The sequence below is a fragment of the Anopheles stephensi genome, chromosome 2, assembly GCF_013141755.1.
Source record: "Anopheles stephensi strain Indian chromosome 2, UCI_ANSTEP_V1.0, whole genome shotgun sequence".
In the NCBI taxonomy this organism is placed as follows: domain Eukaryota; kingdom Metazoa; phylum Arthropoda; class Insecta; order Diptera; family Culicidae; genus Anopheles; species Anopheles stephensi.
In genome coordinates this window covers 28,334,152-28,349,816 of record NC_050202.1, presented here as the reverse complement: position 1 = coordinate 28,349,816, position 15,665 = coordinate 28,334,152, and the positions used below count along the sequence as shown (strand labels likewise).

The window sequence follows — 15,665 nt, the reverse complement described above, 5'->3', positions numbered from 1 at the left end:
GCACGATTTGAACGGGTTAAACATTTTTGCTGTTATTAATCAGTTAGTACATACTGTTTGATTTTGATTGATGTTGATATGTAAAGGCAATCACGAATTTTATATAGAACCGTAATTGTCAAGTTTAACTTGAACACTCCAAACACTTGTATGTATGTGCACGTGAGCAAGTATTTTCACAATTTTTAAGTCATTCACTGCACTGATACAGAATTATTGAATAAAGTACTCTAACAAAAGTTATTGGTCGCAATATTCATCTCTGAAACTTTGAATATGGTTCACCTTTTAAGACAACTTGCTGACTCTTGGACCCAAGCTTTAGAGTGATAATTCCATCAGATCATTACATCTGAGTTTTCCTTTTCTGAGCCACTGCATTTCAGAGTCCCACAAAGAATAGAAATAAGGGGATCTTGGGTTTGCTTCTCATAGAAACATCGAAAACACCAGGTATCTTACTTACTTGCATATCTGGCGCTACAACCATTTCATGGCCTACTGCAATAATCCTCGATACCGCTCACGGCCCAGCGCCGTAGTCTTCCAATCGATTTTCCTGGCCGTTCTGGCGGACGCATCAAAGTACCATATCAACTTGGGCCTTCCGTCCCTCCTCTGTCCGTATTGACGGCCTAAATGGACTTTACGGGCTGTGTGGTCCGGTGTCATTTTCATAACATGATCAGCGTACCGGAACCTGGCGAGTCTAGTGTGGAGGCCATCGTAAAGCTTGTAGAGCTCGTCATTATTGCGGCTCCTCTGTTGTTCTTCTGCACATACAGGGGCCAAAAATCCTTCTGAGCATCTTCCTAACGAACGCAGCTAAGAGGGTTTTGTCAGCTTAGAACAGAGTCTATGTCTCAGAGGCGTATATGAGTTCAGTGTTTGTTAACTGAGCCGCCACCAACAGTTGGGGTTTCGTCTCGTTTATCTCCAATCTGAAATAAAACTTCAAGATATCTTTGCATTTCAAACCACAGGAGCTTTCATCTGATTAAATGACACAGGGATGTTAGGCCCGCAATTTTTATGTCTATCTCGTATCTTTCGGCGTTTTTTGTCATTTATGATCGATAAGAGTTGGTGGTTTCTCATTGTATTAAGCCGTTTATTGTTGCTTAAGTCTCTAAACCTATTCAATCTCTAAACCTCCAATCTGCAATCCAGCTACTGGCTCAACAATACATCTAAAAAAAAAAATCGTAAATGCTGCACAATGTGACCGTTGATCCATTTCTAACCCAGCACCTCCTTAAACCAATCGATGTACATGGCTATACGATGTACTATGCGCGGAGATGTAGAATTGCATCGGCCATGGCTGTATATGTTCACCAGATACTCGGTGAAAAGATTGAGCTCTTCATTTTTCCTGTAAATGATCGGTGTGCCGGGAGCATAGCAGTACTCTCCCGATCCTCGCACACCCGGAATCATGCATGTTTGCCGATGGTCGTTAAATGGTCTAGCATAGCGTGCATTGCAATCCCTCAAGTACATCGGATGTATCGGTTGTAAACCACCTGTTGAAAGAAACGAATTATTAATCAACCTGATGCGCACTGGAAAGGCTGCAGGGCACTTTGCTTACCACCGCCCACAATCCAAGCTTCCACCGGATTGTGGGTCCTGTTCTGCCACAAACAACCCGGAAAGATGGTAACCGTAGGCTGGACCGGTGAAACAAGCTTCAACACTGCAACGTTGTTTGCGTACGTGGTGACATTGAACTCGGGATGAACCACCGTCATTGCGATGGGTATCACGGCTAGATCGTTGGTGAATTGTCCTGCTTGGAACGCACCTAAGCGCACGACATCCGGAAAGAATTCTTTAGACGCCACGCAGGAAGCGGACGATACAACAGCCCGTGTGGTGATGAGATATCCGATGCACTGAAACTGTATGTTCGATTCCTCGTCCCATCCTATCTCAGCCTGCAAAGAAAGCATAGTAAAGCACAGGAAACATTCACAAATAATGCTGCTTATACGTACCACGTGTGGAAACCTTTTGCTCAGTGGTTGAAATCCATCCCAATGCTGCTGACGTTGCTTTCGCAGATGCGCATACCGTTCTTCACACTCGTTGAGCTCTCGTTCGATCGGGCTCGGAGGACCTCTTATATCTTGCCGGGGGCAGCACACTACCGAACCGTTCGAACATAGAGTAACTGGCTTACCGTCGGCCATTCGCTGCTTTAAGCTGGAACATTTATCATACGAAACGCAGCTGCCCTCAACACCTCCTCCATAACTGCATCGATCGTTCAACACCAGATCCGGATTGATGAAGATCACCGAATCTCTAGAGCTAGTAACGCTGCCCTTATTTCCGTCGCCAACTTCCGGCAGCAGTACGGATTCGATCCACCGCTTGTGAGCGTTGAACCGTACCGCGACGGCCGGCTCCCCGAAGCCACAGTCACGCCCGAACAGGTTCATCCCGTACGCGTAGTTGAAGTATCGCGAAAAGCGCCATATTTCGCGCTCGATAGGCCCACCAAACTGCTGTTCACATGTTGCTGGCACCAGAAACGGTTTATTCTGGAAGCAAATGTGTTCTCTTTGGAGACCGCTTCCGAGTAGTGCGCGATACTGTTCGGATAGCCGGCATTCGTTGCTGGCGTGCAAAGTTGCCCGAGGTGAGATGCCAACGATTCGGGGATCTTGAAATAACAGTGTGTTAGATGATGGAAGGAAATGATTCACGTTCGGTTTCCTACATACCGAGCCCGGTAACAGGTTCATCCCGGTTGTACGGAGTAAGATCTGCGCGACCTTTTCCGATGACTTCAAACATTGGAGCGGGAATGGTGTCGTTATACCAGACGCACGCTGGCATGACTGAGACTTGGTACGGAAGCTTCAAAATGGCGATATTATTATAGTACCGTCCCGCTGCCGGGCTGTACTTCGGATGGACGATGGTTTCAGTAACATCGACCACATTGCCATTACTCAGCTTTACTCGTATTGGTCTTTCGCTGAAACGAGAACAGAAAGAAACAAAAATCAATTGCCCTGTACCATCATTTCGGCCACAACTCTTCCACGTACCCCATGTGAGATGCACATTCTGCCAGCGTTGCAACAGCATTCCGCTCGATAAGAGTACCGGAGCAGTTCTCTCGACGGGGTACTACCGTGTTTGCCCATTCAATGTCCACCCGCTGTGGGCTATCTCCACCCACCAGATGAGCATTGTCCGAGTTGTAGGTTTCGTAATTGTTTGACCTCGATACAACCACATCATCTTCGTACTCACGCACATGTACGTAGCGGAGGGCACAGGACCATGGTTCAAACTGATACACCGTTGCCGGCTCTCCTTCCTGCTTAAGCGTCTCAATTATCCAACCGACGAAGCTGGACACACGCGCATAAACGCCAGGATTCGCCTGTCCGCATGGTTTACCGAACGAGGTGACACCTACCAGAAACGGTGTCATTTTCGCGTTATGAAGCAATTTCACATGCAGTGGACCTCCAGAGTCTCCCTGTCAGGAGCAGACAGACAGAGGAAACGATAATTATGCTGAACGGTTGCACTCATCCCGTGCAGACATCCTACCGGACATGTATCCATCTTCTCATCGCCCGCACAGAGATGGTGTGCGTGTAGCCCATTGCGCAGTCCACGTTCGGACGAGGTGTAGAACCGCGAACACTCCGTATTGTTCATGGGCGTCAGGTCGACCTTTAGCAGAATGTTAGTTTTGTCCTCGGCTAAATGACATCATAATCCATGGGTGCATTGAGTTCTGTAATCTGTGGGATCAACTGCCGCGTAAAACGGGGGTTTCCTACTTACCAAAACCTGTTTTGCCCCAACCGGCCGCATAGAGCTTGGGGAAGCGCACCTCGTCTTCTAGCCACAGGCAGGTCGGTGCCACCGTTTCATTCACACTAGATCGAAACCAAAAGAATGGGAACCGGTAATGATGGGTACAGAAACACACTCACACCGAGTTAACCACTGAGACCCACTACACCGCCGGCGGCTCAATGTCTGGCACAAAAAAAAAAAATCTCACATGATATTCTTTTCCAGCTTCATCAGCGCTACATCGTAGTACTTGGCGCTAAACCTGTGCTGCTGGTGGCGTATGATCTTCACGATACGTAACTGCTGCGGGAACTCATCGTCCTCATCGCTGTAGATGTTGAGGTCACCCATTCGTGCCACATCCGGTGCAACGTCTCTGTGGAAGTGAAGCGTGAAGCGACAATGAGAACTGGCACGAAGACCGAGCGTTACTATTTTTGAATCAATCAGCTCAGCACATACTCATCGTTCGCTGCACAGTGTGCCGCCGTCAGTATGAAGTTCTCCCATATCAGTGATCCACCGCAGCCCCAGATGATTTTGCCATCGGTGCCCGTCCAACCGATCGCGGCGATATGGGCGAATTCGCGCAACAACGCTGGATTACCGTAGGCCGGTGCAACTAACCCTTCGAAACCGTCCTTCCAGTTGCGTGTGTGACAGTCTAGTTCCGAAAAATGGGTCGTTATTGATCGTGCAGTTTCGACCTAGCATGCGACTAGCGACTAGCTCACCATCTAATGATATTTTATCGAACGGCAACATCATATCCATTTGATCTTCCGGCAATCGTGCGTTGGTTGGAAACAGCTTGGATTCACCTACAATTTGCAATTCGAATCATTATCGGTAACGAATTAATTTAAATGTGGTGTTCCTGAGGGTAGTTTAACTCACTGTACGGTAATACCGCCGCAATGCACATTGCAAGCAGCGCCAGAACACACGCCATTATCACTGAACTGCAGCTGATCCGCTACTAACGCATGGCCGGAGTTCACTGTGCAGTGGAAGTGTTGTGCACAGTTGCAGTACCTTTACCAGGCTACACATAACCGTTTCGCGCTCACATACACCCGTCACGAAACCGGTTCAAGTTCGGCGTGACGTAGACAAGACAGCGATAGAAGCGATACCAATCTACCGGCATGATAGATCTCACGCATGGAAGAGTGAAAGGTGTGCAAGGTCTGCTGGACGGGACTGGGAATTCACTTGGGGAAACCATGCATCGGTTTCCGTACTGCTTATTATGTAGCTGAGCAGGCAAACCCCAGTTTTTTGCATATACAAACACAAGGTCAAGCTACAGATTACAATCAGTCAGCGTAGCTGGAAGCAGAGGTTTTGATTTCAACCTCAATATTTATTTACCGCTCAAGGAACATGATGAGCTGAGGGGCGATAGAGCTCTGGTCGCTTAATGATCTAATTGAAGCTTCGCAAGATATCTACTATCCATGGCACGTACTCCGAAATGCGAGTATTGATGAGAGGATCATCAGTTCCACAGCTTGTGTTGCTGTATAATCCTACCAAATAGTCGACCGGTGCCTCACGAGTTCCTTTACCGCGCCACACAATCGGATCACCTGTCGTGGGACAGGTGGCTGCCATAGAATCGGTAGACACTGTGCAATATTCTCCATCATTTAGTTTGATGTTTAGGGCCCGCTCACAGTGTGCAGCGTACATGGGATGTACGCTTTCCTGTCTGAGCTGTGATTCAACTGCAATTAAGAGAGGCATTCGTTAGGTTCCGGCGTATTATGAAGATCTCTCCCGAACTTACTAATGGTGTGTATGGTCGAAACCAACGGGGTGTGAGTCTCGTTGCGCCATAAGCATCCAGGAAAGATAGCTGCCGTAGGTACGATGGGCTCGAACAGCTTCACCAGGGCGATATTGTTAGCTCCCGTGGCGGGATTATAGCGTGGATGCGTTATGACGCGTTTTATCGGCCCAGCAATGGCGGCATCTTCATACTGACCATTGAGTATTCCCAATCTTAGAAAGTTGGGCTTGTGGTTTTCAACCTGAGTACAGGCAGCGCTGGTGATTGCGGTGCCTGTTGTAATGAGATATCCCAGACATAAGATGTACATCTCACCGTTCACTGCATCCTCCCAAATAACCTGCACCTGAAAAAAGAAAAAAAAGGTGTATTACGCAGCTTTCCTATGCACCGTGCGTTCCGTGTAGGTGTTAACTTTACTATATGCGGTTTTGTTTCACCCAACGCCGGGTTGGCAAGAAAGTTCCTCCGGCGGAAAGATTCGTATCGATTCTCGCAATCCTCAACCTGCTGATCCTCGTCGTGCAGGAGCTGCTCGTCGTCCAGAACATCTTTCGGCAGGCAGCAGACAATCGTCCCGTTGGTGCAGAATATTAGCCCTTCTTTGCGATCGACACGGTGCCGTATCCCTCTACAACGCTCCACGGGAACACACAGCCCAACAGAACCGTCGGAAAAATCGCATCGATCGAACAGCTCGAGATCGGTGTTGATGAACAGCACGGCATCGTGTGATGTTTCGTTGACCAATCTTTTAGGCAGCAGAACCGACTCGAGCCAATGCATATGCGCGTGCAAGCGTACAGCCACACCGGGCTCTCCGAATCCACAGTCACGCCCAAACAGGCTGATTCCGTACACGTGCTTGAAAAAGCGGCCCATCCGTGTAATCGTACGCTGAAGAGGACCTCCGTTGGTGAGCTCACACACCTCCGGTACCAGAAAGGGGTCGTTACCGAAGCACAGATGCTGATGCAGAAGGCCTCGGTCCAGCTTCTCCAGGTATTGGTTCGCCAGTAAGCAGCTGTTATTATCATAGGCAAATACTCGTGGCGTTAGCTGCATGCTGCTGGAATCTGGACCAACAAAGCAGAAGTTAAGTTAGCAAGGACCCGCCCACAGCACAGTTTGTCTACCTACTGTATATTGTTCTATCCTTATACTGATAAACGTTCAAATCAATACGACCCACGGTTGTTATTTCGATTTCTCGAGCAGGCAATTGGGCAGCATTCCAAATACAAGCAGGTAAAATTTCAAACGATCCGTTGACTTTCAGCACGGCAATATTGTCATAGTAGGAACCTTTCCTATAATTCGGGTGCACGTGCATCTCCACCACAGTGTACTGTTTTTCGTCGATCTGATTGTAACTGATCCTCTTGCGGTGCAGCACGTGTGTTGGTGGTACTCTGGGATAGAGAAAATACTAGTTAAATACTTCCACCAGCATGCCTGCAATGACTTACCCAGCATGCGACGCACAATCACCCAACGTAACGACTGTATCGTGATCGATGATCGAGCCCATACAGTTATCTTTCTGCGGCATCGCTGAAGCAGGCCATCTTATCCGAACCATCTGCTCTGAGATTTCCGTTGTCATGAACGAACGCTGTGTATTGAACGTTTCGTACACGCCGGACTTGTTTGCAACCACATTCGATATGTCCAACTGTCGTATGGCAACGTGTCGCAATGCACAGTCTGCGGGATGAAAATGGTTGTCCGTCACCTCCGGTGCACCGTTCTTTGCCAGTGTTTCCACAATCCAGGTACGAAATGATGCCACGCGGGTGTACACACCTGGGTGCGATTGTCCACAAGGTAGTCCGAACGAGGTCAATCCCACCAGGAAGGGTGTGACTCTATTGTTGTGCTGCAGTCGTATATGCAACGGACCTCCGGAATCACCCTAAAGATTAACTGAGTTAGGTTTTTGCTTTGTAAAATCATCCTTGAAGAAACTTTTTACCAGACATGTGTCCATCTTTTCGTCGCCCGCACAGATGTGATGCTGATCAAGCCCATTTCGCAGCCCTCGCACGGTGGTTGGTGTGTAATGCTCGGCACAGTTTTCATTACTCAACGGTTTCAGCTTTATTTTCAGTAGAATCGGCGTCTGGTTTTCAGCTGTAAGAATATTGCCTTATTCATTGGTCCAGATTTGCTTCCAGACAAGCATTAGCTTACCAAATCCCGTTTGTCCCCAGCCGGCTGATTCGAGCTCCTTGAATCGCACTTCCTGATCCAGCCACAGACACGCTGGAGCCACTGTCTCATGTACTCTGGAAAACCCGTCAATCATGGGAATAATTGTAAGCTGAGCCCTGCACGTAAATCCACACTTACGTGACGTTACGTTCCAGCTGCATCAGCGCTATGTCGTAGTATTTCCCACTGAAGATGTGCTTCGGATGTCGAAATATGTTCACGATCGATAGCTGCTGTGCGTACGTATCATCTTCCGCGCTGTAGATGTTCAGATCACCAAATCGCACTACATCGGGTGGAACGTTTCTGGGAGAGGATGAAACACAGTGGATTGAACAATGAAACGGTGAACCGGTTTTAGACGCCAGCTCCACAGCTAATCGTGCATTCTCCTCAACTCAACTCATCGTTGGCGGTGCAGTGAGCGGCCGTCAGAACGAAGTTGTTCCATATCAATGATCCTCCGCAGGCCCACACGATCGTACCGTCCTGCTGGGTCCATCCGATGGCTCCAATGTGTGCGAACTCGGTTAGGAAGGCTGGCGTGGCAAACGCGGGCCCGACTAAACCTCGTCCTCCAAAGTTGTAGTACCGTAGGTGACAATCTTTCAGAAAGGAGTAGATCGTTTAGCATGTTTGCCGTACTACACCGATCGAGCAATCGCTTACCATCGAGTGTGATACGTTCATTGGGCATGAAGGCTGTTTCTGGTTCCTCATCTATCCCAGAACTGACGGGATACAGCATTGCAGCAATCACTAGGAAATAATTACACAAAATAAATTGAGCTGCTTTACGCCGTGACATGAAACTGCTCAAGGTTCTTACACTTCACAACGCCCAGCAGCACAGCTAAACAGACACGCTTCATCGTCGATCAGTTAATCGCAAGAGCCGATACGATACTGTGATGTTTTGCAAGGAATTCCCTCGTATTGTACGATAACGTTCGAGTTGACGAGGGCTCTCTTCGCACTATTCTCACTCTCTATCGTCTAATCCTCTCTAGAAGGGGCTCAAACGCGAAGGGGATTGCGAATTTACATTGATTGATCCCACCAAGATCAGAAGCTGATTGTGAGTGCTCTTGTATAAGATGCGATTATACCAGATGATGTTGTGTTTTTTTATGAGGCTTTTAAACATTCGCCTCTCTTTATATTATTGTTTATCAGTACGCAATCTGACTCCGACGTGTACAGACGTACAAATCGAGTCTCTGATAGCGAAGCAATTGTATATTATACAAAACACCAACCACAAAAAGTTACAGAAACAGTACGTGAAAGTGAAGCCTAAATCAAGAACGTCAGTAGTCGCCCGACCTATTACCATGGGTCGTGGCAAACTCTCCGCAAAGCAAAGGAATATCAAAATTCCTTTAGCTACTTTTAACGGCTTAGAAAAGCTCAATTCTGAGCAAGTGCAATTAGTATCACCAAATGCGTACGCAGCACTGGACAATGACGTGGAAGAACATCCTATGGACACTAATACAACAAAGCCAAACCCTACCAAAAGAAATGTGCGTGTTCCTCCGATAAAAATAGCGTGCAAATCATTAGGCGAAGTGCACAAAAAAATCACAGCTGCTGGTGTAGTGCGGTACACCACTAAAGTAGTAAATGAGGGTATAGTAGTGTATACCAATACCTCAGAAGATTTCCGAGCGGTTGTGCGTCACCTGTCCAACAACAAAACAAACTTCCACACATACCAGCTTGCCGAAGACCGCACCACTAAAATAGTGCTAAGTGGTCTGTTCGATATGCAGACAGAAGAAGTGACCAGAGTATTAGAGGAAGAAGGCATAAAACCGGTTTCTGTTAAGAAACTGAACGTTCGCAACAAAAAGTACGATGAGCATGCCACCTATCTACTACACTTCTCTAAGGGCTCTGTCGATCTAGCCAAACTGCGTTGTATAAACGCGCTTGAACATTGTAGAGTTCGTTGGAATTATTATTCCAACAGGCAAGGACCGATGCAGTGCAAACGCTGCCAATCGTACGGCCACGGAGCTGCTAACTGTCACCACCCGGCTATTTGCAACAAATGTGCCGGACAACACGAATCGAAAATGTGCCCACTAGCAGCAACGTCATCGTGTGATAACGGAGTGATTCCAGCGCACAAATTAAAATGCGTCAACTGCGATGGTAATCATCCAGCCAATTTCTGGAACTGCCCAAAAAAACCTGTTAAACCCAAAGCCAGTGCTCCTAAAAAACCGGTGTCAAGAGATTTCGTGTTCGAAGGGAATGCGTTTCCCGCTCTCCCTCCTGTTCAAACAAGCTATAGTGCTATCAACCAAAATGCTAGTCACCATCACACATACAATGATGAGCTTTTCAATACGACGGAAATCACCTCTATTGTAGGAGAAGTATTCTGCAAGCTACGCTCCTGCAAATCTAAGGAGCAACAAATCACCGCTATATTTGAAGTAGTGAGTAAATTCTGTTTTAATATGTGATGGAGCCTCAATCAGAAATATCGCTTTCATACTGGAACGCAAACGGCGTCTCCAACAAAAAAATCGAACTTGAGAATTTCCTGAGGGACAAAATGATTGTTATAATGATAATTGTCGAAACTTTTCTCAAACCCGGGCAAAGATTTAATATCCCTAATTACAATAGTTGTAGATTAGATAGGCTAACTAGTACCAAAGGAGGAATTTTGATTTTGGTTAAAAGAAATATAAAATACGAATATATGAGTTCATTCAAACTGGAAGCAATCGAGGCATTAGGAATACAAATAAAAACCTCCAATGGTGCTCTATCTATTGTGGGTGCTTACCATCCTGGCTCTAATTCAAGTATAAGAAATTTTAGAAATGATATAAAAAAACTAACCATGATAAGAACTAATTACATTATTTGTGGCGATTTAAATGCCCGTCACAATATGTGGAACTGTGCTTCTACAAACTCTGCGGGCAAAACACTATTCGAAGAACTACAGAAAGGGCAATTTTCCATCTGCTTTCCGAATACCCCTACACACTATCCAGCAGATTCAACTCGAAATCCTTCCACAATAGACATAACTCTTACAAAAATCAACCATAACCTTACAGAGCTTAAAACTTTCACAGACTTTACCTCCGATCACTTACCTGTACAATTTTCAATACTAAAGGAAAAACTAGAGTTAAGACCCTCTAATTTGGTGTACGACTACGGGAAGGCAGACTGGCAAAGGTTCAGAAATTACATAAATTCCAAAATAGTGCCAACAGAAACGTCATTCATCAATATATATTCGAACGAACAAATTGACAACATGATCGAAAAACTCACTTCAACTATTCTTACAGCCCATGATATTGCAGTACCCTTAAAGACTCCCGGTAGCTACCAATTAATTATCCCTCCCGATATTCTTTCGTTAATTAAATTACGCAACACATACAGAAAAAGATGGCAAAGACAAAGACTAAACAATACGTGGAAGCAGTCATACTATTTCCTCAAAAATCATATTAACATCAAATTATCGGATTTGCGCAACGAAGCATGGTCAAAACACCTTGAATCAATGAACAACGAACTTCACAATCAATCAAAACTCTGGAAGTTCGTAAAGATTATCAAAAATAATCATAAATCGATCCCCGTTCTAAAAAATAACAATCAAACCCTTATAACTCCAAACGAAAAATGTCAAGTTCTTAAAGAAGTTTTTGAATCAGCGCATAACATAACAAAAAATCATATAAGCCCAATAGAACGCAAAGTCAATGGAACTGTTACACAATTCTTTTCCCCAAGCCATGATCTGAACTCAAACCACGAAAACTCATTTGAATTATTCAAACCCAATAATATATCCAAAATCTTGAAAGGGTTAAAAACAAAAAAATCTACTGGTCACGATAAGCTTAACAACAACTCTCTCAAAAGGTTACCCACCAAAGCAATAATATATCTCAATACAATTATAAATGGATGCCTAAAACTTGGCTACTTTCCCGACACATGGAAAATAGCTAAAGTTATTGCCATCCCTAAACCAGGGAAAGATCACAGCCTCCCAAAAAACTACAGACCTATAAGTCTTCTCAGCTGCATCAGTAAAATAATGGAAAAGCTCATAGAAGGCCGACTAGTCTTGCATACAAATAACAATAATATAATACCCTACACACAGTTCGGCTTTCGTCCACACTTATCTACTACCCATCAATTACATAGACTGACGAAGAATATCCTACACAATAGAAATAACAAAAAATCTACTGGCCTGGTCTTACTTGACACCGAAAAAGCCTTTGATGCAATTTGGCATCAAGGTCTTTTATTTAAAATGATCAAATTAAAATTTCCCCGATACTTAATCAAAATAATAAAATCATTCATATCAAACAGACACAACAACATACACATAGGTAACACTAAATCAACAGCTTACACTCCTCCGGCAGGAGTACCACAAGGTAGTGTTCTTTCACCCCTGCTATTCAATATCTACACATCAGACATCCCACTAATGCGAAATTGTGAACAGTAATTATATGCTGATGATTTTGCCATATCATCTTCGGCAAAATATCCAAAACCAATTATTAAAGCACTTAATTCAGCCCTCAAAAAATATTCAAAATATTGTAATAAATGGAAATTGAAAGTCAATGGGGATAAGTCAGAAGCCATATTCTTCACCACAAATACATGCGCTCGTAAACTGCCGGGTAGTAACCTCACAATCGATAGGAGTACCATTCCATGGAAAAGTCCTGTAAAGTATCTAGGACTATACCTAGACAAACGCTTGACATTTAAAATCAATACTGTTAACATAACCATTAGATGCGAAAAAATTTATAGAGCTCTATATAGTTTTCTAAACAAAAAATCAAAACTCAACTTCCACAATAAAATGTTGTTATACAAAGCACTAGTACGCCCAACAATCACATACGCCTCGCCAGTATGGTCCCGGTGCGCTAAGTCTCATAAATCGAAACTACAAAGAACTCAGAATAAATTTCTTAAAACCATTCTTAAAGTTCCTCCCTGGTACAGAACCTCCACACTACACGCGAAATGTAATATTCCAACAATCAATCTGGTATTAAACAATTTAAAATCATCATACGCTGCTAGGTGCTCATCAAGCACATTACAAATACTAAGAGATCTCAGCTATTAATAGCTGGAATGTTAAATGAAATATATATTCATAAATATATATTTCGGTTTATCTTTTGTAAATATTATTAGTAAGGTAGGAACTAGGAATAAGAATAGTCATTAAGTACTACTTTAAGTTTCTCCTGTATCTTCACGAGGGTTTTTCAATTTCGTCACAATTTTTCCCTCACTCCCACGATTTAAATCTACACGATCGTAAAATCTAAAACTCATTAGCCATAGATAGCTAAAAAAAAAAATATCAAACCAATGCGGAGAGAATAAGAATTCGGACCCATTATTTCACGCAACCCAGCACAAATGTATTATAATTATGTAACATTGGAAATAAATTTAATTAACTAACTAACTATTATTGTTTATTCTTGAAAAAAGTTAAAAAATTAATTTGTGGGAATAAGTTAAACATCCAAGTGCTCGGTTGGATTTCGCAGTGTGTCAGTGGAGTATCCATAGCATTCTATCAGCATGTGCGCGAAAGTGACTTCAAGGCCGCACTATTGATATTACCAACGGTAATTCCTTCCCCAATCGGTGTGTCAGACGCGTATGCTCAATTCTCAACCTTGTTATTATCCTCTGGTCGCATTTGTTCGGAGGGTCGACACAAGTAGCAACTGTGTGCTTCACCTTCTTTGGATGGCCCGTATATTTAGCTAATTCTGTTGTTCCACTGTTTTGAAGCAGACCGAGATGACACCATTCATCTGATCTTAATTTTGTCTAACCACGTTGACGAGAAGGTCCGCTTCTTCAAAACCTCTTCTTCCCGACGCGCAGCGCTTACTGCTTACGGGTAAAATCAAGCCACAGAAAGACATAAATGATAAGCCGTGACCTCTCGAGGTTGGTAGTGCTAAGGAAGAAGAGGAAGAAGTTGATATCCACCAGAGCAAAACTTTTTCATCTTTTATAAAGAAGTCGACCACCTATACGTGGGGATTGAGGATGGAACTCTTCAGCACTCTAACGCGATCAGTAAAGTAAACGCCAGGTCTGTCTACTACTGTACCTTCTTCTGCTGCTATTTTCTCCATCGTTCTTGGCCTAACGATCTCTACGGTCATGCCTGCTCTTTCTGGCCTACTAGACTTATTGCTACCGCAGTCAGCTCTCACTATGACGGATAGGCCCAGATGAGCCCCATCAGCGGCTTTATGCTACAGCTTTCATTTGATGGCGTTTTTCCATAGCCTGCAGAGCGGTGTTCTACCGAGCCATCAGTGCAAATTTTGTGAAAAAAATTTACTTGGTGGCCACTAGGTTTCAGTACTTTCTTAGCATCTCTTATTTACTGCTTCCTGCCTCTAGCTGATAATGAAGAGTTCAGTCAATGTTTGGTTAATCATAATACCAAGGTATACCAGAGATGTTAATGTTTTTTCAGCGCAGAATTGTACATTGAAGTGAGTCTAGAGCCGAGGTTTTTATTAATCACGGATATAAATTCAATGCCGTACAACAGTGCTGGAACGAACCAGCTGTTGAAGATCGTGAGGCGACTATTTCTGGCTGATATCATTTTTTCGTAACTGAATAGCTGAAAACAGGATTACCTGCTCTAAATCACGTTTCTGGTGTAAGGATAAATGTGAAGAATTTGATAATAGGTCCCTCAAAATTTGGCTCTTCTAGAGCCTGAAAAAGTCTTCGGAATACCAGCCTCTCTAGGACTTTACTTAACCAGGAGAATAAGAAGGTGAGCCTGTAATTGCCAGCAGACTATGCTAGATGCAGAATGATCAGCGCTTCGTTTAATTAGCAAAAAGAGCAAAGTATTTTCTTTGAAGATTAGTGTCACCTTGATTACAAGTCGTGCAGTTTACCTCATAGAACATAAAGAAACATCGATGCATTCATTCCTGTGCCTGAGGTTACGATCAATCTTACGTACTTTTTCGATTCTTTTCGTCAAAAACCCATCACGTACGCCTGCCGTGCAGTCAAGGTTTTTGCGATCAACAGCAGCCATTGTATCCCCCTTTTTTTTGGGGGATTTTATGGTTTTACTTTTTCTCATTACTCCGAATAACGTCATAAAAAAGGCTTACCCCGCCTGACGAGCCGCACCGCACGATGACTTGAAAAAGTCATTCTTCTGCTCGCCCGCCGGTAACGATGCGCGTTGGCATTGTTCAATGAGTGACAAATTTCTGCTTCCGTCGCTGTCAAACTTCCACCAGTCAGCCAGCCAGTCTGAAGCTGACGGCTGGAGCATGTAACGGATACGCGACAACTCATCATCATCATCGTCGTCATCACTTTCATCATGGCGCGCGCGTACGGAGATGTAAAAGGCACGTCAGCTTATTAATGGTCTTTACATATTACGGGGTGTTCACACGCCTACCCAGACGAGTCAATAACTACTTTCGGCAGGCGGCGGCTTTGGAACTCCATCAGGCATGTTCATCGCCCAACAAAGATGGATAAGAAAATGCACCGCTGGGCAGGTAAGGGTGGCTCACGTGACTGATGAAAATATGACACGCGCAAACCTAACGAATGCCTGAAGAAAATTGCCAGCAACGTTGAAGTAGCTTTCTGAGATGTTTCGAGCAGTGAAGGGAGGCGCCTAAAAAAAGAAAACTAAACAAACAAAGTGATTTATGAAGCTCCCTTCCTAACAAAGCACAATTCTAGGAAAGGAAGCAAGCAAGCA

General features: G+C 44.4%; 3 protein-coding genes across 12 annotated transcripts in view; 2 read left to right on the top strand and 1 right to left on the bottom strand.

Moving 5' to 3' along the window:
• LOC118506050 (hemicentin-2-like) overlaps positions 1–15,665 on the top strand; it is a 283,028-nt gene that overhangs the window by 106,056 nt on the left and 161,307 nt on the right. The gene's annotated exons all lie outside the window — the stretch shown is intronic.
• On the bottom strand, positions 1,090–8,783 carry LOC118507142. Its single transcript, XM_036045178.1, has 22 exons — positions 8,670–8,783; positions 8,510–8,599; positions 8,244–8,445; positions 7,979–8,146; positions 7,820–7,914; positions 7,602–7,759; positions 7,096–7,541; positions 6,767–7,038; positions 6,047–6,702; positions 5,624–5,972; positions 5,263–5,561; positions 4,729–4,807; positions 4,566–4,652; positions 4,294–4,495; positions 4,040–4,207; positions 3,817–3,911; positions 3,577–3,731; positions 3,063–3,502; positions 2,733–2,989; positions 2,001–2,671; positions 1,595–1,940; positions 1,090–1,526 (listed from the first exon to the last, which is right to left on the bottom strand). Exons 1-22 carry the CDS (start codon positions 8,710–8,712, stop codon positions 1,240–1,242), a joined length of 5,565 nt encoding a protein of 1,854 aa, XP_035901071.1. The 5' UTR covers positions 8,713–8,783; the 3' UTR covers positions 1,090–1,239.
• Positions 9,030–10,335, top strand: LOC118506052. Its single transcript, XM_036042694.1, has 2 exons — positions 9,030–9,550; positions 9,608–10,335. Exons 1-2 carry the CDS (start codon positions 9,175–9,177, stop codon positions 10,315–10,317), a joined length of 1,086 nt encoding a protein of 361 aa, XP_035898587.1. The 5' UTR covers positions 9,030–9,174; the 3' UTR covers positions 10,318–10,335.